Below are 27,166 nucleotides of genomic sequence, written 5' to 3'. Positions count from 1 at the left end.
TATATCTGCTTTGGTACCAGTATAACGCTGTTTTGGTTACTGTAGCCTTGTAGTATAGTTTGAAGTCAGGTAGCATGATGTCTCCAGCTTTGTTCTTTTTGCTTAGGATTGTCTTGGCTATAAAGGCTCTTTTTTGGTTCCATATAAAATTTAAAGTAGTTTTTTCTAGTTCTGTGAAGAAAGCCAATGGTAGCTTCATGGGAATAGCATTGAATCTATAAATGACCTTGGGCAGTATGGCCATTTTCACAATATTGATTCTTCCTGTTCATGAGCATGGAATGTTTTTCCATTTGTTTGTGTCCTCTCTGATTTTCTTGACCAATGATTTGTAGTTCTCCTTGAAGACGTCCTTCATGTCCCTTGTAAGTTGTATTCCTAGGTATTTTATTTTCTTTGTAGCAATTGTGAATGGGAATTCACTCATGATTTGGCTCTCTGCTTGTCTATTATTGGTGTATAGGAATGCTTGTGATTTTTGCACATTAATTTTGTATCCTGAGACTTTGCTGAAGTTGTTTTTCAGCTTAAGGAGTTTTGGGGCTGAGACGATTGGATTTTCTAAATATACAATCATGTTGTATGCAGACAGAGACAATTTGACTTCCTCTCTGCCTATTTGAATACCTTTTGATTCTTTCTCTTGCCTGATTGCTCTTTTTATAAGAGAAATGAGAAACTTGAATCTTTACATGAAATCTATTACTGTTTAAATGTGGGCAACTAAATCAAATTTTAATTATTCACTGGATGAAGAGACACAATCAAAGTCACTGGACATCAAATCAATCAGATGAGGAGAGTTGCCAGTACATAAACTCTGCCTAGCATAACAGTAGTTAGTGCACAAAGAGGGGCACTGAAGAATTTCAAGCATCATTTGAATTTCTTCTTATCCCACAATCACCTGACAGCTTCGTGGGATAAACATGCATTGATGAATAAATCCTCTTCACTCCTATTTCTCCAACTCTAGAAATAGACATACCACACAACTTACTTTTAAAAATCTAACCTGAAAACCAGCCTAAGCCCAATAAAAGGGATTCTAAGTTGTGTTTTGTTTAAAAAAAAAAAAGGCCCTTCTCTCCTCTCTCTTTCCTTTCCCTCTTTTCCTTTCCCCTTCCTCTCCTTTCCATTTCCTCTTCCCCACACTCTTTACTCTACATCTTGGGACTAGTGGCACCTATATTCAAGACAGCTTGATAAAAGTAAATCCTTAAAAAAAGAAGAAGAAGAAGAAGAAGAAGCACAAACAGAAGGAATTAGAAAACCGTTTTCCCCAGTTTTGCTAGCCTTCAATTTTTAAAACTGACCCAGCTCTGATGACTTTTCTCCTGTCTTGAACAGAAGGGAAAAAATAAAATTATTCACATGAGGGCTTTTTGGGTCTGAAGTCCTTAAAAAACGCAAGATTTCACAGAAACAACAAATAATATCAATAACATAAAAATAAGCAGTTTTATAAGCACCCATTTCTGAATTAAAATAAAATTTAGCTACAGATTATGTTTGGTGGGTGAACTTTATATGGCACCTACACCTAGAATGGTGTTATTTCTGGTTCAACCCCAGATGTCTGAGGAACTTCTTAGGTCACCCACTTGATGATGTTTCGTTTCTTCACCGTTGTTCAAACCTCCACCTCATCTTGCCACAGCCTCCGTCAGCAATGCATTGGCTTCTTCAGTGGCCCGAGGCAGGCTTCCACCTTCTTTCCTGTCCAGACTGCCAGCCATGTCCCACTCTGTCTCACTCATCACACACCCATATGAGTTCCCACTTAGCCGCTTTTTTTCCTGACTGAGAAAAATCTAGTGCTCGCCTTGTTTACAAAATACAAGCGATTGATACAGCTCCTGAGTGTTACATTGACACTCATTGTCCAGCCAATGTGGGTCCACCTCCTAGATGATTTTCTGATTTGCCAACACCCTCTGCATCCTAAAGGGTTGCTTAGAATTCCTTCCACACAGGTTGGCCTCATCAAACTGACTTTACAAATACAGCAACAACAAACGTCTTCCGACACTAAAAGAATTGCCTACTCTCCAGAGTAAGATTGGCACCTGAGGCTCCTAAATAGAACCAAATCAGCTCGCCAAACAGAAATTGAGGCTTCACCTTAAACTTATACCAGGTTTGAATAGTACTGGTTGAAACCAGTCAAACATATTTTGTCCCCAAAAGCACAAATGGAACAGGAAACGTTCCCAAGAAGGCAAAAGGATAAAAGAACAGAAAATATGAGACTAAATATTTCCTTTATTTCATGCCCCCTCCTTCCATTTCATTTCATAGGCAGGGACAAGTCAGATCTTGAGAAAGGGGTTAAAAATGTGAGCTCTAAAGTGACCCAACTTGAGTTAAAAGCAAAACTGTACCACGATTAGCTTCTGCGAGCTCAGGTGATTTATTCAAACTCTCTGTGCCTCTGTTTGCTCATTTGTAAAATGGGAATTGTGAGAGCTGCCCCCTCCTGAATTGAGCAATTGTGAAGATTAAATGAGTTAATTTTTGAAAAAAATCTTAGAACAGTGCCCCAGGTACACAAGAAAAACTCAGCAAATGTTAACTATTATTTGCGGCAGTAAACCAGAGAATGAATAGGATGATTGTTTTTTTTTTTTTCCTAAAATTTTCTGCATTTGATTATTACGTTCTTAGTTAACAGTCATAATCACTTGTCTTTTTAGTAACACGATCATTTTATCCACGTTGAACTTTTACTAAATTTTGAAATTGAAGGAATTTATTTTAGAGGAGAATTTTTTCTCAGAAATCTTGGAATATTTTGAGCTGCACAGAGCTCCCATCTTTCCGTGTCTCTGGTGTCTTCCGTTTGATGAAACTGTCTTGGTTAATGGAAAACAGGACAAAGTCGCCTGGAGCTACTGCTTCAGAAATGTTGTCAGTTCTTTCATGACTAATGAACATTAAACAGCTGATGAGATTCAAATAGAAATCAGCCCAAGTTAATACTAAATGTCAAGCAAATACTAGAACAATAAAGAGCAATATTTCTACCTGACCAAAGATCCAAACAGGAGCATTGCAGACACCAGTCACACAAATGCTGCAGTCTGCAGAGGAGGAGATAATCAGTAACTGACCACCCGGCTCACACATCTCTAAGGAACTTATCCGGTCCTCATGAGGTTGGAATGATCTTATCAGAGTTGGGGCCTTTGTGATTTTGTTCTTACTGGAATTAAGACAGTACTCCTGAATGAAAAGAAATACCAGAACTCTAAAAAATTCAAATATGAAATGATTACAATGACATAACACTTTTTTAAAAAGGCCGATTTTCAAACTTGGGGACAACAACCTGTGATCCAAATGCGAAAGCAAAGTTCATGATAAAAGAGGCTAGAAAATGAAATTACATTAAGAAAAAAAAAAGGTTTCTAACTTATCTGACTACTTGGGAAATACAAAAAAGAACTAGTGGGGAGGAGGAAGGAAAGAAAAATATAAATAGTATAGCCAATTATTTGATAGAGATGAACTTTACCATATATATATGGTCACATATACAACTTTTAAATATTATTGGAAAATTGAGGAGGTAATCAGTGATAAAAAAGAAAAAATCCCAAACTAACTGAGGGTAACAATAAGGTTAGATGAAGGAATAGTCCTCTAGTATTTAAATTACATTTACAGTCTCATTGCAAATAAGGTGTAGCCTCACCTCAGGCAACATAGTGAGACCCTGTCTCTACAAAAAATTAAAAAAATTAAATTAAATTAAAATAAAATAAAATAATTAGCTGGGCATAGTGGAACATGCCTGTATAGTCCTAGCTACTCAGGAGGCTGAGGTGGGAGGATGGCTTGAGCCATGAGTTTGAAGTTGCAGAGAGCTATAATCATGCCACCGCACTCCAGTCTAGGTGACAGAGGGAGATCCTGTCTCAAAATAAATAGATAGATCAATAAATAAATACATTAAAAATAAGGTATGTCCTAATTATTTACTTTTAAATAATGCTGAAGTGCCTTACTAACAATATTGCATTTCTAAATTGGATGACTTACTTAACAGAAGGCTGTCAATATTGAGAAAAATATGATTTTCCTCATTAATTATTTAAAAGAAGTCTCTGCATGAAACTTGTAAATGTTTTATTTAAAACACTTAGACTAAACATTTTTTCCTTTGTTTAGGAGACAGACAAGACTTGATTCATAGTTACTTGCAACAAAGGGTCACCAAAAATCTTAAAGGTAATGTGATAATGTTTTTCAATTTACCTCTATATTCCAGATTTTCAACCATCCATCAAGATCTCCTGTGGTAAGGTATCGATTCATCTTATCAGTAGACATAATAATCGTTCCAGCTCCACTATGAGCCAAAAATTCAGCCAGAAGTTGCTTCTTATATATATCCCAAAATCTGACATAACCAGATCCTCCACATGATACCAGGTTAGCTCCTCCTAACATGTAAGGGAAAATCTAATTAGAAAACTGAACAACCCATGCCAGAAATAACTTCTTCAGTGACTTTCCCTGTGGAAAGCATATGATGTTGGAGAGGTGAGTAGTCCTGAGATCAATTCCCAGTACCACTTAAATTCTGTCAAATATAAAATGGAGGTAACACTATGATAACCTCACTGGTTTGTGTTGAGTATTAAATGGCATAGGATATTGAAATGTCCCATTACAGTTAGTTCCCTTTTTTTCATTCATTATTCTGATGTTTTGGGGTTTTTTATTTTTATTTATTTTTATTTTTATTTGTTTATTTATTTTGTTTGTTTGAGACGGAGTCTCACTCTGTCGCCCGGGCTGGAGTGCAGTGGCCGGATCTCAGCTCACTGCAAGCTCCGCCTCCTGGGTTTACCGCCATTCTCCTGCCTCAGCCTCCCGAATAGCTGGGACTACAGGCGCCCGCCACCTTGCCCGGCTAGTTTTTTGTATTTTTTAGTAGAGACGGAGTTCCACCGTGTTAGCCAGGATGGTCTCGATGTCCTGACCTCGTGATCCGCCCATCTTGGCCTCCCAAAGTGCTGGGATTACAGGCTTGAGCCACCGCGCCCGACCCGGGGGTTTTTAAAAGTTAGATAGAATTAATTTGTTTCCTCAGATAAACATGAACTATTAATTCCAACATTATGATAATATTATTATTATATAAAATTCATCTTCGCTAATAACCCATTGGATATATATAGTGAAGTAAAAGTCTACATGCACAGATTTGGATGGAATGTGTAGTGATAGCAGAATAGCTATTGACTTCTCCATTTGACAGCATGCTTAGAATTCTATTTATGAGCTTTCTTTAAATGTTTTCATCAATAATTCATTGTAAACCCTTATAAAACCCTTTTTTGGTGAATGAGTCTAGAACTAACCTTTTCATTTTCCATTTTTATGTTTTGTTGAAGCACCTTACCTAAGTTATTCTTCTGTGGCAAGGTTCCTATTATTTGATAACTCTGTGAATGACTTCCAGTTTGCCTCACAAATGTACTGCCAATTAACAATCATATTTATTTAAGGTAGAAATAATAACATGTAGCTGCTTCAGTGAAAACAATCTGGGAATACTGATAACATTAAAATTAGTATTGAGGAAATGAGAGTAATTTCAGGATAATAATAATTCATATTTTGAGTATAAGCAAGTTCTAGAAAACAGAAAGTTTTAGAATCTAATTGTTTCAAAGATTATTCTAAACAACCCAGAATGTTTTTAAACGATACCTTTATTGATTCTTAATGATTAAAAATTTTATATGAAAATTATACAGATTTTTCATCTGTAAATTAAATATGGGAAACAATAAACATAATTCAGATATGTTCATTTCCTTTTCAAATCCACAATACACATGTGTCTAGATTTCAAATACACAATACATATGTGCATTATTCTCCAAGGCAGATTTTCATTTTGGAAAGATGCAGGCTGCATCAACACCATGCTAATATTGCCACTGACAACAGGGAAAAAATTAAGCAAATGGTTATTTCATTTACATAATATCAAATAACTACAGTAAATCATAAAATAGCATTAATGTTAGTATACATCTCTGGAGAAGATATAACTAATACTTCAAAAAAGAAAAAAAGATGAGAACAGAGAAGAGAGCAGGCAGCTCTTATCCTGGGATTAGCAATTCTTTCAATTCTGTTACTGTGCTTAACATCCACACTCCTCATTATTCTCTTCCAGCCTATTTTGATTAGGTACTCATATAGTCAGTCTCAGACTCAACTCTTCTGCTATATGTGGACTTAAGCTTTGACTCTGGCATACATCTTGCTGTGCCCCTACTGTATTAAAATCTCTTTATGCCATGTCTGGGACAACAATTCTGATTGTTGCCCGTATTCAGTTGTTCCCTTCCTGATCTTAACATATACAACACCGGATAAATTAGTAGTGGGGTGTAGTCTGACTCCTGCTCTTGAACCCATCCTCCTCAATTCCAGCTTCCTTTGCCATGGTCTGTGACCTTACATGACACTCCTGACTGGTTAGCTACATGCACTCAAATTCTACAAGATCTAGTAGAAATAGATTGGATTTTCTTTATTGTTCCCTTTCCAACTACATGTAAAATGTAAATATATACTTTACCTGTCACTGCAGTGTTTTTTCTTGCTTTGAGGAAGCAAAGCCTCGTAACAGCATTTTTGCCCTCAGTGTCAATCTCAAAGTTGCGGACTCCCATGGTAGATTGTTCTGCCACGGGGTCGGTGGAGTGGCTTCTCCCAGCACTGAGAAGTTTTTGAGGTTTTGTATCTGTGATGAAGACAAAGCCAGGTATTATTAATGAAGAAAAATATCTGCTTTGAAAACTAGTGCCTATGAAACAGCAGGTCGCCATCTATCACTATCTCTAATGACTCCAAGTCTCACAATAGACTTCTAGTCAACGTCTATCAAGCCTTCTGATATTTCTTAACCGCAGCTTGAAGAACTGTTTGACTTTATTTTTGTTTTTCATGTTATATACAAACTTGCTGTGTTTTCACTTGATATGAATTAAATAAGAACTGAATATTGGCATCAATGCTAACATTTTAGGGATCCTAATATGCTCAAGACAAATGTAATTCTGATATTGTGGCATTTTCAACTTATTAATCATTAAAATTAATCTTGGAAATATTATAATGAACATGAGCTCTAATGACTATTTATGTTTAATTAAATGAGGCTTTTTAACAATACTATTTGTTAGTGAGTTACTCTGGAGGAAACATTTCTAAGCATACTTCAATTATCTAATGGCATCATCTCCAGGCCACACTAGTAAAACCTGGGGATATTCATCTCAGAATCTATGAACAGTCCGCCCATAATTTTGAAAAATCTATACAGACATATTTTCAAAATTCCAAAATAAGAAATTGATTGCAGTGCCTTTCATGTCTTTCAGAAATTTGACATCTATTCACTTTTCTCCTTAATTATCTCTCTGTGTATTCTAAAGCCCAGTGTAGAGGAAGAGGCAGAATTCCAACCCCCTCATGGTAAGTTCAAATGAATCCTAAAATGATTAGCTCTTAGTACATAAAGCAGGTCAGAGCTTTGTGTTTGCAGCCAAGTATCCCCTAAATCTCTTAAGTTTGTTTTCCTACTCTTAATAAAATAGCTTCTCAGCTTTCACCCAGAAAGAAAACTGCATCTGATGACCAGTCCATTCCTAAAGTTCAATTCAGCCTCTATGAGTGTATTCAGTTGAGACAACAGAACCTCACTGGGCCATGAGGAATGACATTTTCATTACCAAAATAAATTAGTCTAAAGAAAAACCTTCAGTATCTAAGAAAACTGAAATAAAATGTGAAAGGCAATTGTCAAGACATTTTACTTAAATATAAAATATTCATGTGCTCTGCTAAACTCCCATAAAATACAATATACTCCCATCTAATGTTCCTTATGGGCTTCTAAAGCAAGGAATAATTTAAGATTTCCAGGTGGCATAATATTTATTACAAGCTCTAGATTGAGTCGCAACAGCCTATAGAGTGAACATGAATTTCCATTTTCTTAGCAAAGGATACCTAACGTTCACTCTTAGGTAATTTGGCAAGGTTTATTGAAAAAAATAAACTAAATAAAAATGAGAGTCTTGCTCCCTGCTATCAGTAGTTCAGAAATGCCGATGTAGCATAAAGAGAAGAAATGGCATGCCATGGAGAATTTGCTAAGCCAAGTAAATCTCAAGATTCTCTTTAGCCACTTTGACAAGACAATGATATCCCTGATCCTTCGTGCTTATAGCCCATCACCTATAATTTAGGAGCAAGTTGCAGCAGGCACATGCATGAATAACCAGGCCTACAGTGATTTGACTAGCCATGTTATTTTAGTTTCAAACTCACGCTTACCTAATTTTGACTTTAGCAACCTCTGGTAATCAGGGTGAAGAACATGGTGAGCACTCTCTGTGCTATTGTTCCATAGAACAATTTCTCCATCATAACTCCCTACACAAGACAGGATGGAGAATATAAATTGCCAGGAGATTAAGATAGAAAATACAAGCAACAGCAATCAGAAGAAGTTATTAGCAATATATCTTACACAGAATATGGCACATAGTGGGCACTCTATATTTTTAGAAACATGAATAATAATTGGTATTTGTATTAACTTTAGAGCTTACAATTGCCACAGTATAACCTGAGCATATGTGTGTAGAAATTACTGCTGTTTTCTTTTATCTTATGGTAATAAAGCATTCAGAACAGATGCTTTGCGGATAAAAAACTGGAGCTTGAGTCTTGGTTCTCTCGCTTACTGTGTGACCTTGGACATGTTATTTAATTCTACTTGATGCTGCAATTTTCTCATCTATAAAAAAGAGTTAATAATTGTATTTATCTCCTAGGGTTATTATAGAGAATGAAAGTACTTACAGTAGCACTGAGCATATTGTAAGTACTGGAGAAAATGTTAATTACCATCATACTTTTTATTATTGGGTAAGGGCAAGTAAATCAAGTCCTCCTATGTTTCTGTTTCACACGTCCCTTCTTGTGTGTGCATGTGTGTGGATGGGTGTGTGTGTCTTCTCTTCATTCTTTCCCTCCTATATTTTTTATTGAATATCGTCTTCCACAATCCTAAAGTTTTTCCTACAGAAAGTCCTTCAGTACTCCTCTTCACAGAAAACAGAGAAAGCCCAAATAGCCCAAAAGCCCAAAGTGAGGTGAAGTCTGAGCAACCATGTCCTGTGGAGGAACAAAGCAGCAATGCCCAGACCATTGTTCTCAGTGACTTAGTGAGGACAGCTACCCACTGAGAAGAGTGTCTATGGCAAGGAGAGCAGAAGAGTTTGGGTGGGATGTACAAATGGTGACTTTTTTGGGAATAGGGGAGAGGAGAGAGAAATGAACACTAAACTCTGTATTGTTCTAGAAAGAGCAGTCTCTTTGGGAGGCCAAGGTGGGCGGATCAGGAGGTCAGGAGTGTGAGACCAGCCTGGCCAATATGATGAAACCCTGTCTCTACTAAAGATACAAATAAGCTTAGCTGGGCGTGGTGGCATGTGCCTGTAATCCCAGCTACTCAGAAGACTGAGGCAGGAGAAACACTTGAACCCTGGAGGCAGAGGTTGCAATGAGCCAAGATTGCACAAATGCACCCCAGCCTGGGCAACAGAGCAAGACTCCATTCCATCTCAAAAAAAAAAAAAAAAAAAAAAAAAGAAAGAGCAATCTGTGCAGCTCACAAATTGAACCAGGGGGATGGAGTTCAGCTGTCCATAGAAATATCCATCTTCTCTTAAGCTTTACTAGCAGTGATTGACCAAATATTTCCACATAGGATTGATGGGAGGAGAATGAGTGAAGAGACTGTCAACCCACCAATACAATGGTATTTACTAATACTTTCACAATAACAACCACACTGTTTTACACTTCAGTGCCCATCACATTTCAGGATGTGATCCTCCCTGCAGGGGTGGCCTTCCAGTGACTGTAAAGCTAATTTATCTACAGAGTTGGTCTTACTAGAAAGTAATATGGTTAGTCCTGAAAACAGGGGAACTTTAAATGTAGATAGATCAGTAAACCTCATATTGTAACACTTCATAGATATCCTGGATCTTTTCCTGTAAGTTTTCATTCCTCTTAATTGATGACATTTTTGGTTCTATAAAAAAAAATTCAGCTGTCAAAATATGGACTTGAAAATTTCATGATGCAATCTGTCTCTATAAATTGTATTCTTTGGCCAGAAATGATACAACAATTTTTCATTCTCTTTAATATGTCACATCAAAGCACGCCTATGAATCATTTTAAGAGCTTGGATTTGTAGACATTTTGTGAGGACAGACTTTTATCAACATTATCTGGGCTAAATTATGCCAAAGAGTTAATATGTTCACATTATGAAACATCTAAGTGCCACCAATGTGTGATTTGTACCCAACAGCCCTAATGCTGCTCCTGGAAAATGGACAATACAAATAAAAGCTAATATTTATGGATGAGCTTATTGTGTGCTGAGAACTGTGTTAAACCCTTGCACAGATAATCTGAACTATAACCCAAAATATAGATATATTATTATCTGCCAGACAAAATTATGATTTAGAGTTTAAATAACTTGCTCATTATCAACTTGTGGCAATTGGTAGGACCGTGATGGGAAATCAGACAGCCAGGCATAGGAGCCGATGATCAGAACTACCAATATATTTCCCTAGAAATAAGGACTAAGAAGAGCAAGCGCTGCTTCTTCAAAAATCTATTCATGTTCAAAGGAAACAATCAACAAAGCAAAGAGACAACCTACAAAATGGGAGAAGATAGTTGCAAACTGTACATCTGATAGTATAAGGGGCTAGTATCCAAAATATATAAGAAAATCAAACAACTCTGCAACAAAGAAAACCTGATTTAAAAATGGACAAAAGACCTGAATAAACATTTCTCAAAAGAACACATAACAAATGGCCAACAGACATACAAAAAAAAAAGTCCAACATCATTGGTTATCAGGGAAATACAAATCAAAACAACCTGAGCAAGATATCACTTCACTCCAGTCAGAATGGATCCTGTCAAAAAATCAAAAGATAAAAGTATTGGCGAAGATATGGGGCAGAGGGAACACTTACATATGGCTGGTGGGAATGTAAATTAGTATAGCCTTTATGGAAAACGATATGGAAGAATTGAAAATAGAACTACCATATGATCCAGAAATTCCACTACTGGGTAAGGAAATGAAATCAGCATGTGGAAGAGATATCTGCACCCTTATGTTTATTGTAGCATTATTCACAATAGTCATGATATAAAATCAACCTAAATGTTCATCAATGAATAAATGAATAAGGAAAATGTGCCGTATGTACACAATGGAATAGTATTCAGCCACAAAAAGAATAAAATCTTGTCATTTGCAGCAACACTAATGAACCTCGTGGACATTATGTTAGGTGAAATAAGCCACGCATATAAAGACAAATATCACATGATATCACTCAGTTGTGGAATCTAAAAAGTTATTCTCATAAAAGTAGAGAGTAGAATAGTGGATACCCGAGGATGGAGAGGGGAGAAGGGAGCAGGTGATGGTGAGAGATTGGTCAACAGGTAAAAAGCTACAGTTAGACGGGAGGAATGAGTTCTGGTGTTCTATTGCATAGTAGGATGACTAGAGTTGACAATAATGTATTGTATACTTCAAAATAGCTAGAAAAAAAGACTTTTTAATGTTCTCATCACTAAGATATGATATATGTGTAAGGTTATTAATACATTAATTACCATGATTTGATCATTGCACAATTTATACATGTATTGAAACATGTTGTGCCTCACAAATATGTACAATTATTAATATTATGTGTCAATCATAAGTTAAAAAGAAATATATGGCCGGGCACAGTGGCTCATGCCAGTAATCCCAGCACTTTGGGAGGCTGATGCAGGTGAATTGCTTGAGCTTAGGAGTTTGAGATCAGCCTGGACAACACAGTAAAAACCCATCTCTACTAAAAATACAAAAAATTGGCCAGGCATGGTGGGGCGCGCCTATGGTCCCAGCTACTGAGGAGGCTGAAGTGGGAGGATCAATTGAACCTGGCAGACAGAGATTGCAATCAGCTGAGATCTGACCACTGCACTCAAGCCTGGGCAATAGGTGAGACCCCATCTCAAAATACATACATATATATATATATATATATAAAACAACTGAGAAAAGGCTTCTTAAAAAGTGAGTGAGCCAAGACAAACCAAAACAAACCAAACTTCACCAATGATAGTCAAGTGAAAGTTCAAATTACCTGTAACAACAGTTTGTGGAGGTAAAAACGCAGCACATAAGATGTCATCATGGTGCTGTATGCCTCCTTTCCATTCTTCAGGCTGGATGAAAAATTGATTGAAGTTTTGGGGTCGAAACACAGTAATAGCCCTAGCAAAAAGGATATAGAATTTAGCTGTGGATCTAAAATTGATGTAGATATTGAGTAGCCACTATCCACTTGAATGATGTGATTAGAGACTTCTGAAAGACTATACTGCCCAAAATTTATCCCAACTTGACATCCATAATACTGAGTTTCCCACACTAAACATTTTTATTACCTCATTAAATTATCTGGTAAATTATAAATTTTTGACAATAGAAGGTTAATTATCCTTTCACAATCATTAACAACAAACCATGTAACCATTTATCAGATTAATTATCCATCACCATGACCCTAAAGCAAAGCTTCCCCACATGGGTATTATGAGATCACTGAGTTTTATAGCAATAACAATTAAAACAGAGGGCAGGCCTATGAACAAATAATGTTTTGTACTTCAAACAAAATCAATAAGATTTTTTTTCCATCAAAATTTCTCAGGACATTTAGCATTCCTTATGGCATTTTCAAGACTTACCTAATCACAGAATCCATTCTCTTGGAATCTACAGCATCTTGAAGAACTATAATTTGTGGAACACACTTAGAAAATGCCACCCCAAAGAAGTGGGACATAGAACAGATACATTTTGAACAGAAAGAACAGTATTAGAGAGGTCAGTATCTTGGGGCACTGCTGATAAATTTCAGAATAGGACAGGATGGGCAAAGAATGAAATGCCTTGTGCCTGGTGGGGAAGGGAGGGGTGTAAAGATTCCATTTTGGGGGCATTAACACCACCCTGTTTTCACTTGCTGACCTGAGCTCTGGCCATCAGCCTATGCTAAGCCTCTTGTTCCTTCTAGAGCCATCTAGATCTCAAGTGAGCATTTGCAACCATAGTTATGGGGTCTTTCAGCATCATTCTCTCTTCACCTTCCTGAGATCTTTTATTCCCACCACTCTAAAGTTTTCCTAGTTGTCCTACAAGTGTTACTCCTCAGCCTCAGAGTTTCCAGTGGCCTGCTTCTCTTCCTGCCTCCTGATCTTTCTTTCCCTACTCTTTATTTTCTATTCCCTTCTTTCTCTCACCCTTTTTAACATGTGGTATATATACACAATGGAACATTCCTTATCTTCATTTCTCCACTTCTGTCTATCCACTCAAACTGGCTTAGAGATCTCATATATCACCATGAGTTCCAATGTCACTGCTATACAAATGGCTCTTAAATTATCTTCATTCATAATCTTTGCCAGAAATAGCTTCCATTTGCCAGTTGACAGTTCCATATAATGCTTCTATCAGCAAAAGATCTCAACATGTCAAAAATCCAAATTTGACATCTTCCCTCCATACCAGCCCTCTGTCTGCAATCCCAAATATGGTTAATAGACTTAACATTCCAGCCTCTTTGGATGTCTTTCTTTTCCCCAGTCAAATTAAATACTTAGATTATATCTCTGCAATATGTTACATATTCGTTTCTTACTATTTTACTTCAAATAGTCAACGACAGCTTCCTGGTTCTGTGCTAACTACCTCCTGGTTGAATGACTATAATAGCCCACTGATTAATTTTACTGCTTCTAGTTTACCCATCTCTGGCACTTTCTTCATCTGGCTACTAGATTAATTATTCTACTCTGGGGTATTTTCATTTATTCTGTAAGAATTTCTTATTTGCCACGTGGAAGTCACAGTTCATAGTGATGCAGGGTACAGAGCCATCAGCATAAAATGACTAAAATTCAAGGTAAAATGTGGTAAGTGCTAAGGCAGTACTGATCAACTGCCATGAAAGGCCAACGTAGAAATCAAAGAAGGTTGAGATGAACGCTGATATTTGAACTGGACCATAAAATATGGGTAGGATTTGCAAGATGAAAACACTCTGGATGGAGAAAGCAACATGATAAATGATAAGGCTAATGCCCCATTAGAAAACATTTGTTAGTTTTTCATTTCCTACATGATAAAATTCAAATGTGTAGATCTGTTATTTAAGACCCAATAATACATAGATCTAATCTATGTTTTCAGAATTATTTCTCTCTATTCTTCTAACCTTGTTTTTCAGTTATATGTGAATGTCCAATTAAATATTTGACAGAGGCACTGGAAGCCATAGGGTAAATATGGTATACCTGAAGTGTTAATTTTACTCAAAAAGTTTGAGGAAGAATAATTTTCTATTAAAATAAAGATAGATGAATTAATGCAAGAGAATGCAAAGCTCACCTGAATTTCAAAAAGGAAATTCAAAGTTTTAAATTTATTTTTTGTTTGCAGTAGCTGTTAGGAGCTAAGTTTCTGAAGCACAACTTCTTGTCCAACCCAAACAATATTCTTATTCTTCTCTAGGTACCTCTGACATTTCTGTCTGTTTTGTTTTGTTTTCATTCATGGTATGCTTTTTCATGCCTTTAGGAATTTCTTTTTACGCACAGACTCACATGTACCTATCCACACACCAACTCTTTAAGGCCCATCTTATTCTGGTAGAATTCCTTAATAACTAGGATTAAAAGAAATAGTTCCTCTTCTGACCTCTTAACATCACTCACATTTAACTTACAACATTCAATGTTATATAGTTTCAGCTCCTTGACTAAATTATAAATTCCTAGAAACCATGCATCTTGTCTTAATCTGTAACCCTACAGTAGCAAGCATAGCAAGCATTTATTGAACATATTGAGTGTTCAATAAATATCTGTCACATAAATGAAGAAAAAATTATCTGCTTAAATGTCACCTCCTCAGGCAAGCCTTCCCTGACCACCCTATCTGAAGACTCTCTGAGTCTCTCATCTCTTACTCTATTTCATTTTTTATAACACTTACCATTGTATGACACTGTGTTCTATATTTATTTGCTTATGTTCTATCTCTCCTACTACAAAGTAAGCTCTAGAGGATCAAGGACTTTGTTTTTTTTCTTCTACAACAGCAGCATCTAGAATAATACCTACACATGATAGGCATTTAATAAATATTTGCCAAATCAATGTATGAATTATCCTGTTTTAAATAATCAGATCCTTTGAATGAAGCAACAGGCTGCTGTAAATTCCATGAGACAGGCGAAAAACTGGTGCTTTCCCAAAAATGCTACTTCCTGTCTGGAGGCCAACAAACTCAGGACATTACAGCAACTCATGACAGAACAACCCTGCTCCAAGGGAGGAGAAAACAACAGCTAATCCCACTGCCTGTAACATCCTGGCTAACCAGCGGTCCTGAGTCTGTCCATGTGACAACTTCACTGTTAGCATAATGAGCATTCAAGAAAGTCAGCACACTAAATATATCTACAAGGACTCTCACAGAGTCTACTTCACTCTCCTGACACCTCCACCAGAGCAGGTGCTGGAATCTATGGCTGAAACACCTAAAGATGGATCACATCAGAGGACTCTTTGCAGACACTCCCCAGCACCAGCCCAAAGGCTGGTAGTTCCACTGGGTGACTAGACCCAGAAGAACAGCAACAATCACTCCAGTCTGGCTTGTAGGAAGCCCCATCCCTAGGGGAAGGGACAGTGGATCGCCCCATGCCATGAAACAAAAGAATCTGAACAGCAGCCCTTGAATTCCAGATTTTTTCACTGAAATAGTCTACCTGAATGAGAAGGAATCAGAAAAGTAATTCTGGTAATATGACAAAACAAGATTCTATAACACCCCCAAAAGACCACACTAGCTCCCCAGCAATGAATCCAAACCAAGAAGAAATCTCTGAATCATTAAATAAACAATTCAGAAGGTGGATTATTAAGCTACACCAGGATATACCAGAAAAGAGTGAAAAGCAATGAAAAGAAAATTTTAAAAATGCAGGATATGGATGAAAAAAATGCTCCAGAGAAATAGATACCATAAAGAAAAAAACAATCACAACTTCTGAAAATGAAAGACACACTTAAAGATATACAAAATGCACTGGTAAGGTTCAAAATAGAATCAAACAAGTAGAAGAAGGAACTTCAGAACTTGAAGACAAGGATTTCAAATCAACCAATCAGAAAAAGAAAAAATAATTTTTAAAAAATGAACAAAGCCTCCAAGAAATTTGAGATTATGTTAAATGGACAAACCTAAGAATAATTGGTGTTCCTGAGGAAGAAGAGAAATCTAAAAGTTTAGAAAACTGCTTAGAGGGAATAATTGAGGGAAACTTTCATGACCTTTCTAGAGATCTAGACATTCAAATACAAGAAGCTCAAAGAACACCTGGGAAATTCATCACAAAAAGATCATCGCCCAGGCACATAATCATCAGGTTATCTAAAGTCAAACAAAGGAAAGAATCTTGAGGCCTATGACGCAAAAGTATTAGCTAATCTATAAAGAAAAACCTGCCAGATTAACAGTAGATTTCTCAGCAGAAACCCTACAAGCCAGAACAGATTGGGGTGCTATCTTTAGCCTCCTCAAAAAAGTAATTGCCAGCCAAGAATTTTGTATCCAGCAAAACTAAGCTTTATAAATGAAGCAGAAAGTCTTTTTCAGACAAAAAAAAAATACTGAGAGTTAACAACTACCAAGCCAGGACTATAAGAAATGCTAGAAGGAGTTCTAAATTTTGAAACAAAACCTCAAAATTCACCAAAGTAGAACCTCCTTAAAGCACAAATCTCACAGAGCCTATGAAACAATAACACAGTGGAAAAAAAAAAAAAAAAAAAAAAAAACAATGTATTCAGGCAAAAGCTAGCGCAATGAATAAAACAGTACCTCACATCTCAATACTAACATTGAATGTAAATGGCCTAAATGCTCTGCTTAAAAGCTACACGATGCCAGAATGGATGAAAATCCACCAATCAAGTATCTGCTATCTGCAAGAGACTCACCTAACGTATAAGTACTCATAAACTTAAGATAAAGGAGTGGAAAAAGATATTCCATGCAAACGGACATGAAAAGCAAGCAGGAGTAGCTATTCTTATATCAGACAAAACAGACTTTGAAGCAACAACGGCTAGAAAAGACAAACAAGAACATTATATAATGATTAGAAAAACAATCCAACAGGAAAATATCACAATCCTAAATAACTATGCATCCAACATGAGAGCCCCCAAATTTATGAAACAATTATTACTAGACATAAGAAATGAGATACACGACAACACAGTAACAGTGGGGGACTTCAGTACTGCACTGACACTAATAAACAGGTTGTCCAAGACAGAAAGTCAACAAAGAAACAGTCGGATTAAACCATACACTAGAACAAATGGGCTCAACAGATATTTACAGAGCATTCTACCCAACAACTGTAGAATATACATCCTTTTCATCAGCACATGGAACATTCTCCAAGATACAACATATGATAGGTGACAAAACAGGTTTCAGTAAATTTTATAAAATGGAAGTTATATCAATAAATTTTAGAAAATTGAAATTATATCAAGTACCCTCTCAAACTACAGTGGAATAAAATTGGAAATTAGCTCCAAAAGGAACCCTGAAAACCATACAAATACATGAAAATTAAGTAATCTGCTCCTCAATGATCTTTGGGTCAACAATGAAATCAAGATGGAACTTTAAAAATTCTTTGAACTGAACAATAATAGTGACACAAATTTTCAAAACCTCTAGGATACAGCAAAAGTGGTGCTAAGAGGAAAGTTCATAGCATTAAATACCTATATCAAAAAGTCTGAAAGAACACAAATAGACAATATAAGGTCATACATCAAAGAACTAGAGAAACAAGAAAAAACCAAACCCAAATCCAGCAGAAGAAAAAATTTAACAAAGATCACAGAAAAATTAATGAAAAGGAAAAAACAACAACAAAAAATGCAAAAGATAAATGAAACATAAACCTGTTTCTTTGAAAAGGTAAACAAAATTGGTGGACCATTAGTGAGATTAACCAAGAAAAGAAGAGAGAAGATCCATATAAGCTCAATTACAAATGAAATGGGAGATATTACAACTGATACTACAGAAATATGAAAGATCATTCAAGGCTACTATGAACACCTTTACACATCTAGAGGATTTGGACGCAAATTATTTCCTGTGAAAGCCAAGAATGCTCTCAGGCTGAGAGTTAACAACTACTTGTTTGGGAGCTTACTTACATTAAGACAAGTTGCAGAAACTGTAGCATGTCTTTTATTCTTGTGGTGTCTTACTAATATCAGTGTGTCAATCTTTCCTTATTGTATGTACTGATTTTAAAATCTAGAGGATTTCGACGCATTTCTGGAAATACACAACCCTCCTTGATTAAATCGGGAAGAAATACAAACTCTGAACAGACCAATAATAAGTAGTGAGATTAAGATGGTAACAAAAAAGTTGCCAACAAAAAAAAAAACCAGGACTGGATGAATTCACAGCTGAATTCTATCAGTTAGTCAAAGAATAATTGGTACCAATCTTACTGAAACTATTCCAAAAGATAGAGAAAGAGGATATCCTCCCTAAATTATTCTATGAAGCCAGTATCACCCTGATACCAAGAACAGGAAAGGATATAACAAAAAAAGAAAACTACAGACCAATAACCCTGATGAACATAGATACGAAAATCCTGAACAAAATACTAGCCAACTAAATCCAACAGCATTTCATAAAGATAATCCAACATGATCAAGTGAGTTTCATACCAGGGATGCAGAAATGGTTTAACATACACAAGTTAATAAATGTAATATATCACATAAACAGAATTTAAAACAAATATCACATGATTATCTCAATAGATGCAGAAAAGACATTTGACAAATCCAGCATCGCTTTATGATTAAAATCCTCAGCAAAATCAGCATCGAAGGAACATACTTCAAAGTATTAAAAGCCACCTATGGTAAACCCACAGCCAACATTATATTGAATGGGGAAAAGTTGAAAGCGTTAACCCTGAGAATTGAAACAAGACAAAAATGTCCTCTTTCACCATGTCAATTCAACATAGTACTGGAAGATCTACCAGAGCAATCAGACAAGAGAAAGAAATAAAGGGCATCCAAATCAGTAAAGAGGAAGTCAAACTGTTGCTGTTTGCCAATGATATGATTGTATACCTAGAGAACCCTAATCACTCCTCTAGAAAACCCTAATGACTCCTTCAAATGCTCCTAGATCAGATAAATGAATTCAGTAAAGCTTCAGGATACAAAATCAATGTACACAAATTGGTAGCACTACTATACACCAACGACAACCAAGCTGAGAATCAAATCAAGAGCTCAACCCCTTTTACAACAGCTGCAAAAATAATAAAGTAAATAAAGTACTTAGGAATATACCTGACCAAGGAGGTGAAAGATCTCTACAAAGAAAATTATAAAACACTGCTGAAAGAAATCATACCTGACACAAACCAATGGAAACACATCCCATGCTCATGGATGAATAGAATCAATATTGCAAAAATGATCATACTGCCAAAAGCAATCTACAAATTCAAGCAATTCCCATCAAAATACCATCATCATTCTTCACAGAATTAGAAAAAATAATCCTAAAATTCACATGGAACCTAAAAGCAGTCCATACAGACAAAGTAAGACTAAGCAAAAAGAACAAATCTGGAAGCATCACATCATTTGATTTCAACCTATACTACAAGGCTATAGCTACCAAAACAAGATGGTACATAGACCAGTGGGACATAGACTGGTGGGACATAGGCACAAAAAGGCCCATAGACTAGTGGGGCAAAAATAGAGAACCCAGAAATAAAACCAAATACTTAAAGTCAACTGATCTTTGACAAAGCAAACAAAAGCATAAAGTAGATAAAGGACATCCTATTCAACAAATGGTGCTAGGATAATTGGCAAGCCACATGTAGAATGAAGCTGGATCCTTGCCTCTTTCTTACCTTACAGAAAAACCAAGGCAAGATGGATCAAAGACTTAAATCTAAGACCTGAAACCACACAAATTCTAGAAGAACATAGGAAAATCTCGTATAGACATTCACTTAGGCAAAGAGTTGATAACCAAGAACCCAAACTCAAATGCAACAAAAGCAAAAAATAGATGGGACCCAATTAAACTAAAATGCTTCTGCACAGCAAAAGAGATTATTAGCAGAGTAAACAGACAATCCATAGAGTGGGAGAAAATCTTTGCAAACTATGCTTTCAACAAAGAACTAATATCCAGAATCTGCAAGAACTCAAACAAATCACCAAGAAAAAAAAAAAAAAAAAAAAAACAAATACAAATAATCCCACCAAATGTAGGCAAAGGACATAAATAGAAATTTTTATTTTATTTTATTTTATTATACTTTAACTTCTAGGGTACATGTGCATAAAGTGCAGGTTTGTTACATATGTATACTTATGCCATGTTGGTGTCCTGCACCCATCAACTCGTCAGCACCCATCAATTCATCATTTATATCATGTATAACTCCCCAATGCAATCCCTCCCTCCTCCCCCCTCCCCATGATAGGCCCCAGTGTGTGATGTTCCCCTTCCCGAGTCCAAGTGATCTCATTGTTCAGTTCCCACCTATGAGTGAGAACATGCAGTGTTTGGTTTTCTGTTCTTGTGATAGTTTGCTAAGAATGATGGTTTCCAGCTGCATCCATGTCCCTACAAAGGACGCAAACTCATCCTTTTTTATGGCTGCATAGTATTCCATGGTGCATATGTGCCACATTTTCTTAATCCAGTCTGTCACAGATGGACATTTGGGTTGATTCCAAGTCTTTGCTATTGTGAATAGTGCCGCAATAAACATACGTGTGCATGTGTCTTTGTAGTAGAATAATTTATAATCCTTTGGGTATATACCCAGTAGTGGGATGGCTGGGTCATATGGTACATCTAGTTCTAGATCCTTGAGGAATCGCCATACTGTTTTCCATAATGGTACAACTAGTTTACAATCCCACCAACAGTGTAAAAGTGTTCCTATTTCTCCACATCCTCTCCAACACCTGTTGTTTCCTGACGTCTTAATGATTGCCATTCTAACTGGTGTGAGATGGTATCTCATTGTGGTTTTGATTTGCATTTCTCTGATGGCGAGTGATGATGAGCATTTTTTCATGTGTCTGTTGGCTGTATGAATGTCTTCTTTTGAGAAATGTCTGTTCATATCCTTTCCCTACTTTTTGATGGGGTTGTTTGTTTTTTTCTTGTATATTTGTTTGAGTTCTTTGTAGATTCTGGATATTAGCCCTTTGTCAGATGAGTAGGTTGCAAAAATTTTCTCCCATTCTGTAGGTTGCCTGTTCACTCTGATGGTAGTTTGTTTTGCTGTGCAAAAGCTCTTTAGTTTAATTAGATCCCATTTGTCAATTTTGGCTTTTGCTGCCGTTGCTTTTGGTGTTTTAGACATGAAGTCCTTGCCCATGCCTATGTCCTGAATGGTACTACCTAGATTTTCTTCTAGGGTTTTTATGGTATTAGGTCTAACATTTAAGTCTCTAATCCATCTTGAATTAATCTTCGTATAAGGGGTAAGGAAAGGATCCAGTTTCAGCTTTCTACTTATGGCTAGCCAATTTTCCCAGCACCATTTATTAAATAGGGAATCCTTTCCCCATTTCTTGTTTCTCTCAGGTTTGTCAAAGATCAGATGGCTCTAGATGTGCGGTATTATTTCTGAGGAATCTGTTCTGTTCCATTGGTCTATATCTCTGTTTTGGTACCAGTACCATGCTGTTTTGGTTACTGTAGCCTTGTAGTATAGTTTGAAGTCAGGTAGCGTGACGCCTCCAGCTTTGTCCTTTTGACTTAGGATTGTCTTGGCAATGAGGGCTCTTTTTTGGTTCCATATGAACTTTAAAGCAGTTTTTTTCCAATTCTGTGAAGAAACTCATTGGTAGCTTGATGGGGATGTCATTGAATCTATAAATAACCTTGGGGAGTATGGCCATTTTCACGATATTGATTCTTCCTATCCATGAGCATGGTATGTTCTTCCATTTGTTTGTGTCCACTTCACTGAGCAGTGGTTTGTAGTTCTCCTTGAAGAGGTCCTTTACATCCCTTGTAAGCTGGATTCCTAGGTATTTTATTCTCTTTGAAGCAATTGTGAATGGAAGTTCATTCCTGATTTGGCTCTCTGCTTGTCTGTTACTGGTGTATAAGAATGCTTGTGATTTTTGCACATTAATTTTGTATCCTGAGACTTTGCTGAAGTTGCTTATCAGCTTAAGGAGATTTTGGGCTGAGACGATGGCGTTTTCTAAATATACAATCATGTCATCTGCAAACAGGGACAATTTGACTTCTTCTTTTCCTAACTGGATACCCTTGATTTCTTTCTCTTGCCTGATTGCCCTAGCCAGAACTTCCAAGACTATGTTGAATAGGAGTGGTGAGAGAGGGCATCCCTGTCTTGTGCCAGTTATCAAAGGGAATTTTTTCAGTTTTTGCCCATTCAGTATGATATTAGCTGTGGGTTTGTCATAAATAGCTCTTATTATTTTGAGGTACGTTCCATCAATACCGAATTTATTGAGCGTTTTTAGCATGAAGGGCTGTTGAATTTTGTCAAAAGCCTTTTCTGCATCTATTGAGATAATCATGTGGTTCTTGTCTTTGGTTCTGTTTATGTGCTGGATTACGTTTATTGATTTGCGAATGTTGAACCAGGCTTGCATCCCAGGGATGAAGCCCACTTGATCATGGTGGATAAGCTTTTTGATGTGCTGCTGAATCTGGTTTGCCAGTATTTTATTGAGAATTTTTGCATCAATGTTCATCAGGGATATTGGTCTAAAATTCTCTTTTTTTGTTGTGTCTCTGCCAGGCTTTGGTATCAGGATGATGTTGGCCTCATAAAATGAGTTAGGGAGGATTCCCTCTTTTTCTATTGATTGGAATAGTTTCGGAAGGAATGGTACCAGCTCCTCCTTGTATCTCTGGTAGAATTCAGCTGTGAATCCATCTGGTCCTGGACTTTTTTGGTGGGTAGGCTATTAATTGTTGCCTCAATTTCAGACCCTGCTATTGGTTTATTCAGGGATTCAACTTCTTCCTGGTTTAGCCTTGGGAGAGTGTAAGTGTCCAGGAAATTATCCATTTCTTCTAGATTTTCTAGTTGATTTGCGTAGAGGCGTTTATAGTATTCTCTGATGGTTGTTTGTATTTCTGTGGGGTCAGTGGTGATATCCCCTTTATCATTTTTTATTGCATCTATTTGATTCCTCTCTCTTTTCTTCTTTATTAGCCTTGCTAGTGGTCTATCAATTTTGTTGATATTTTGAAAAAAACAGCTCCTGGATTCATTGATTTTTTGAAGGGTTTTTTTGTGTCTCTATCTCCTTCAGTTCTGCTCTGATCTTAGTTATTTCTTGCCTTCTGCTAGCTTTTGAATGTGTTTGCTCTTGCCTCTCTAGTTCTTTTAACTGTGATGTTAGAGTGTCAATTTTAGATCTTTCCTGCTTTCTCTTGTGGGCATTTAGTGCTATAAATTTCCCTCTACACACTGCTTTAAATGTGTCCCAGAGATTCTGGTATGTTGTATCTTTGTTCTCATTGGTTTCAAAGAACATCTTTATTTCTGCCTTTATTTTGTTATGTACCCAGTAGTCATTCAGGAGCAGCTTGTTCAGTTTCCATGTAGTTGAGTGGTTTTGATTGAGTTTCTTAGTCCTGAGTTCTAGTTTGATTGCACTGTGGTCTGAGAGACAGTTTGTTATAATTTCTGTTCTTGTACATTTGCTGAGGAGTGCTTTACTTCCAATTATGTGGTCAATTTTGGAATAAGTGCGATGTGGTGCTGAGAAGAATGTATATTCTGTTGATCTGGGATGGAGAGTTCTAAAGATGTCTATTAGGTCTGCTTGGTGCAGAGATGAGTTCAATTCCTGGATATCCTTGTTAACTTTCTGTCTCGTTGATCTGTCTAATGTTGACAGTGGAGTGTTGAAGTCTCCCATTATTATTGTATGGGAGTCTAAGTCTCTTTGTAAGTCTCTAAGGACTTGCTTTATGAATTTGGGTGCTCCTGTATTGGGTGCATATATATTTAGGAGAGTTAGCTCTTCCTGTTGAATTGATCCCTTTACCATTATGTAATGGCCTTCTTTGTCTCTTTTGATCTTTGATGGTTTAAAGTCTGTTTTATCAGAGACTAGGATTGCAACCCCTGCTTTTTTTTGTTCTCCATTTGCTTGGTAGATCTTCCTCCATCCCTTTATTTTGAGCCTATGTATGTCTCTGCATGTGAGATGGGTCTCCTGAATACAACAGACTGATGGGTCTTGACTCTTTATCCAGTTTGCCAGTCTGTGTCTTTTAATTGGAGCATTTAGTCCATTTACATTTAAGGTTAATATTGTTATGTGTGAACTTGATCCTGCCATTATGATATTAACTGGTTATTTTGCTCGTTAGTTGATGCAGTTTCTTCCTAGCCTTGATGGTCTTTACATTTTGGCATGTTTTTGCAATGGCTGTTACCGGTTGTTCCTTTCCCTGTTTAGGGCTTCCTTCAGGGTCTCTTGTAAGGCAGGCCTGGTGGTGACAAAATCTCTAAGCATTTGCTTATCTGTAAAGGATTTTATTTCTCCTTCACTTATGAAACTTAGTTTGGCTGGATATGAAATTCTGGGTTGAAAATTCTTTTCTTTAAGAACGTTGAATATTGGCCCCCACTCTCTTCTGGTTTGTAGAGTTTCTGCCGAGAGGTCTGCTGTTAGTCTGATGGGCTTCCCTTTGTGGGTAACCCGACCTTTCTCTCTGGCTGCCCTTAAGATTTTTTCCTTCATTTCAACTTTGGTGAATCTGGCAATTATGTGTCTTGGAGTTGCTCTTCTGGAGGAGTATCTTTGTGGCGTTCTCTGTATTTCCTGAATTTGAATGTTGGCCTGCCCTACTAGGTTGGGGAAGTTCTCCTGGATGATATCCTGAAGAGTGTTTTCCAACTTGGTTCCATTTTCCCCCTCACTTTCAGGCACCCCAATCAGATGTAGATTTGGTCTTTTTACGTAATCCCATACTTCTTGCAGGCTTTGTTCATTTCTTTTTCTTCTTTTTTTCTTTTGGTTTCTCTTCTCGCTTCATTTCATTCATTTGATCTTCAATTGCTGATACTCTTTCTTCCAGTTGATCGAGTCGGTTACTGAAGCTTGTGGATTTGTCACGTATTTCTCGTGTCATGGTTTTCATCTCTGTCATTTCGTTTATGACCTTCTCTGCATTAATTAGTCTAGCTGTCAATTCTTCCACTCTTTTTTCAAGATTTTTAGTTTCTTTGCGCTGGGTACGTAATTCCTCCTTTAGCTCTGAGAAGTTTGATGGACTGAAGCCTTCTTCTCTCATCTCGTCAAAGTCATTCTCTGACCAGCTTTGATCCGTTGCTGGCGATGGGCTGCGCTCCTTTGCAGGAGGAGATGCGCTCTCATTTTTTGAATTTCCAGCTTTCCTGCCCTGCTTCTTCCCCATCTTTGTGGTTTTATCTGTCTCTGGTCTTTGATGATGGTGACGTACTGATGGGGTTTTGGTATAGGTGTCCTTCCTGTTTGATAGTTTTCCTTCTGACAGTCAGACGGACTGTCTGTTGGTCTGTTGTAGATTGCTTGAGGTCCACTCCAGACCCTGTTTGCCTGGGTATCAGCAGCAGAGGTTGCCAAAGATAGAACATTGCTGACCAGCAAGTGTACCTGTCTGATTCTTCCTTTGGAAGTTTCCTCTCAGGGGTGTACTCCACCCTGTGAGGTGTGGGGTGTCAGACTGCCCCTAGTGGGGGATGTCTCCCAGTTAGGATACTCAGGGGTCAGGGACCCACCTGAGCAGGCAGTCTGTCCGTTCTCAGATCTCAACCTCCGCGTTGGGAGATCCAAGGCTCTCCCCAAAGCTGTCAGACAGAGTCGTTCACATCTGCACCGGTCCCCGCTGCTTCCCCTGTTGGTCTTCAGCTGTGTGCTGTCCCCAGAGGTGGAGTCTACAGAGACAGGCAGGCTTCCTTGAGCTGCTGTGAGCTCCACCCAGTTCGAGCTTCCCAGCGGCTTTGTTTACCTACTTAAGCCTCAGCAATGGCAGGTGCCCCTCCCCCAGCCTCGCTGCTGCCTTGCGGATAGATCGCCGCAGACTGCTGTGTTAGCACTGAGGGAGGCTCCGTGGGCGTGGGACCCTCCCAGCCAGGTGTGGGATATATTCTCCTGGTGTGCCTGTTTGCTTAAAGCGCGGTATTGGGGTGGGAGTTACCCGATTTTCCAGGTGTTGTGTGTCTCAGTTCCCCTGGCTAGGAAAACGGATTCCCTTCCCCCTTGCACTTCCAGGTGAGGCGATGCCTCGCCCTGCTTCAGCTCTCGCTGGTCAGGCTGCAGCAGCTGACCAGCACCGATTGTCTGGCACTCCCTAGTGAGATGACCCCAGTACCTCAGTTGAAAATGCAGAAATCACCGGTCTTCTGTGTCGCTCACGCCGGGAGTTGGAGACTGGAGCTGTTCCTATTCGGCCATCTTGCTCCGCCTATAAATAGAAAATTTTTAAAAGAACATATGCAGATGGCCAACAAACATATAAAAAAATGCTCAACATCACTAATTATCAGGGAAATGCAAATCAAAACTGCAATGAGATACCACCTTACTTCTGCAAGAATGGCCATAATCAAAAGCAAAATATAATACATGTTGGCATGGACGTGGTGCAAAGGGAACACTTTTAAACTGCTGGTGGGAACGTAAACTAGAACAACACTATGGAAAACAGTATGAAGACTTCTTAAAGAACTAAAACTAGATCTACCATTTGATCCAGCAATCTCAATATCGGGTATCTCCCCAGACAAAAAGAAGTCATTATATGAAAAAGACACATGCACACACATGTTTACAGTAGCACAATTAATGA

At 37.5% G+C, this 27,166-nt stretch overlaps 1 protein-coding gene across 2 annotated transcripts in view; it reads right to left on the bottom strand.

Annotated features, from left to right (window-relative positions):
* Positions 1-27,166, bottom strand: part of WDR49 (WD repeat domain 49) — a 198,749-nt gene that overhangs the window by 50,280 nt on the left and 121,303 nt on the right. For both annotated transcript variants that reach the window (XM_030932047.1, XM_030932058.1), the window contains exons 11-15: positions 12,291-12,421; positions 8,371-8,469; positions 6,608-6,772; positions 4,261-4,448; positions 3,028-3,225 (exon numbers count right to left, since the gene is read on the bottom strand). In XM_030932047.1, the coding sequence (XP_030787907.1) occupies positions 3,028-3,225; positions 4,261-4,448; positions 6,608-6,772; positions 8,371-8,469; positions 12,291-12,421 (781 nt within the window). The remainder of the gene's footprint in view (positions 1-3,027; positions 3,226-4,260; positions 4,449-6,607; positions 6,773-8,370; positions 8,470-12,290; positions 12,422-27,166) is intronic.

Source organism: Rhinopithecus roxellana, chromosome 1, assembly GCF_007565055.1.
Source record: "Rhinopithecus roxellana isolate Shanxi Qingling chromosome 1, ASM756505v1, whole genome shotgun sequence".
NCBI classification, from domain to species: domain Eukaryota; kingdom Metazoa; phylum Chordata; class Mammalia; order Primates; family Cercopithecidae; genus Rhinopithecus; species Rhinopithecus roxellana.
Note: the sequence above shows the minus strand (reverse complement) of the source record. Positions and strands in the feature narration are given on the sequence as shown.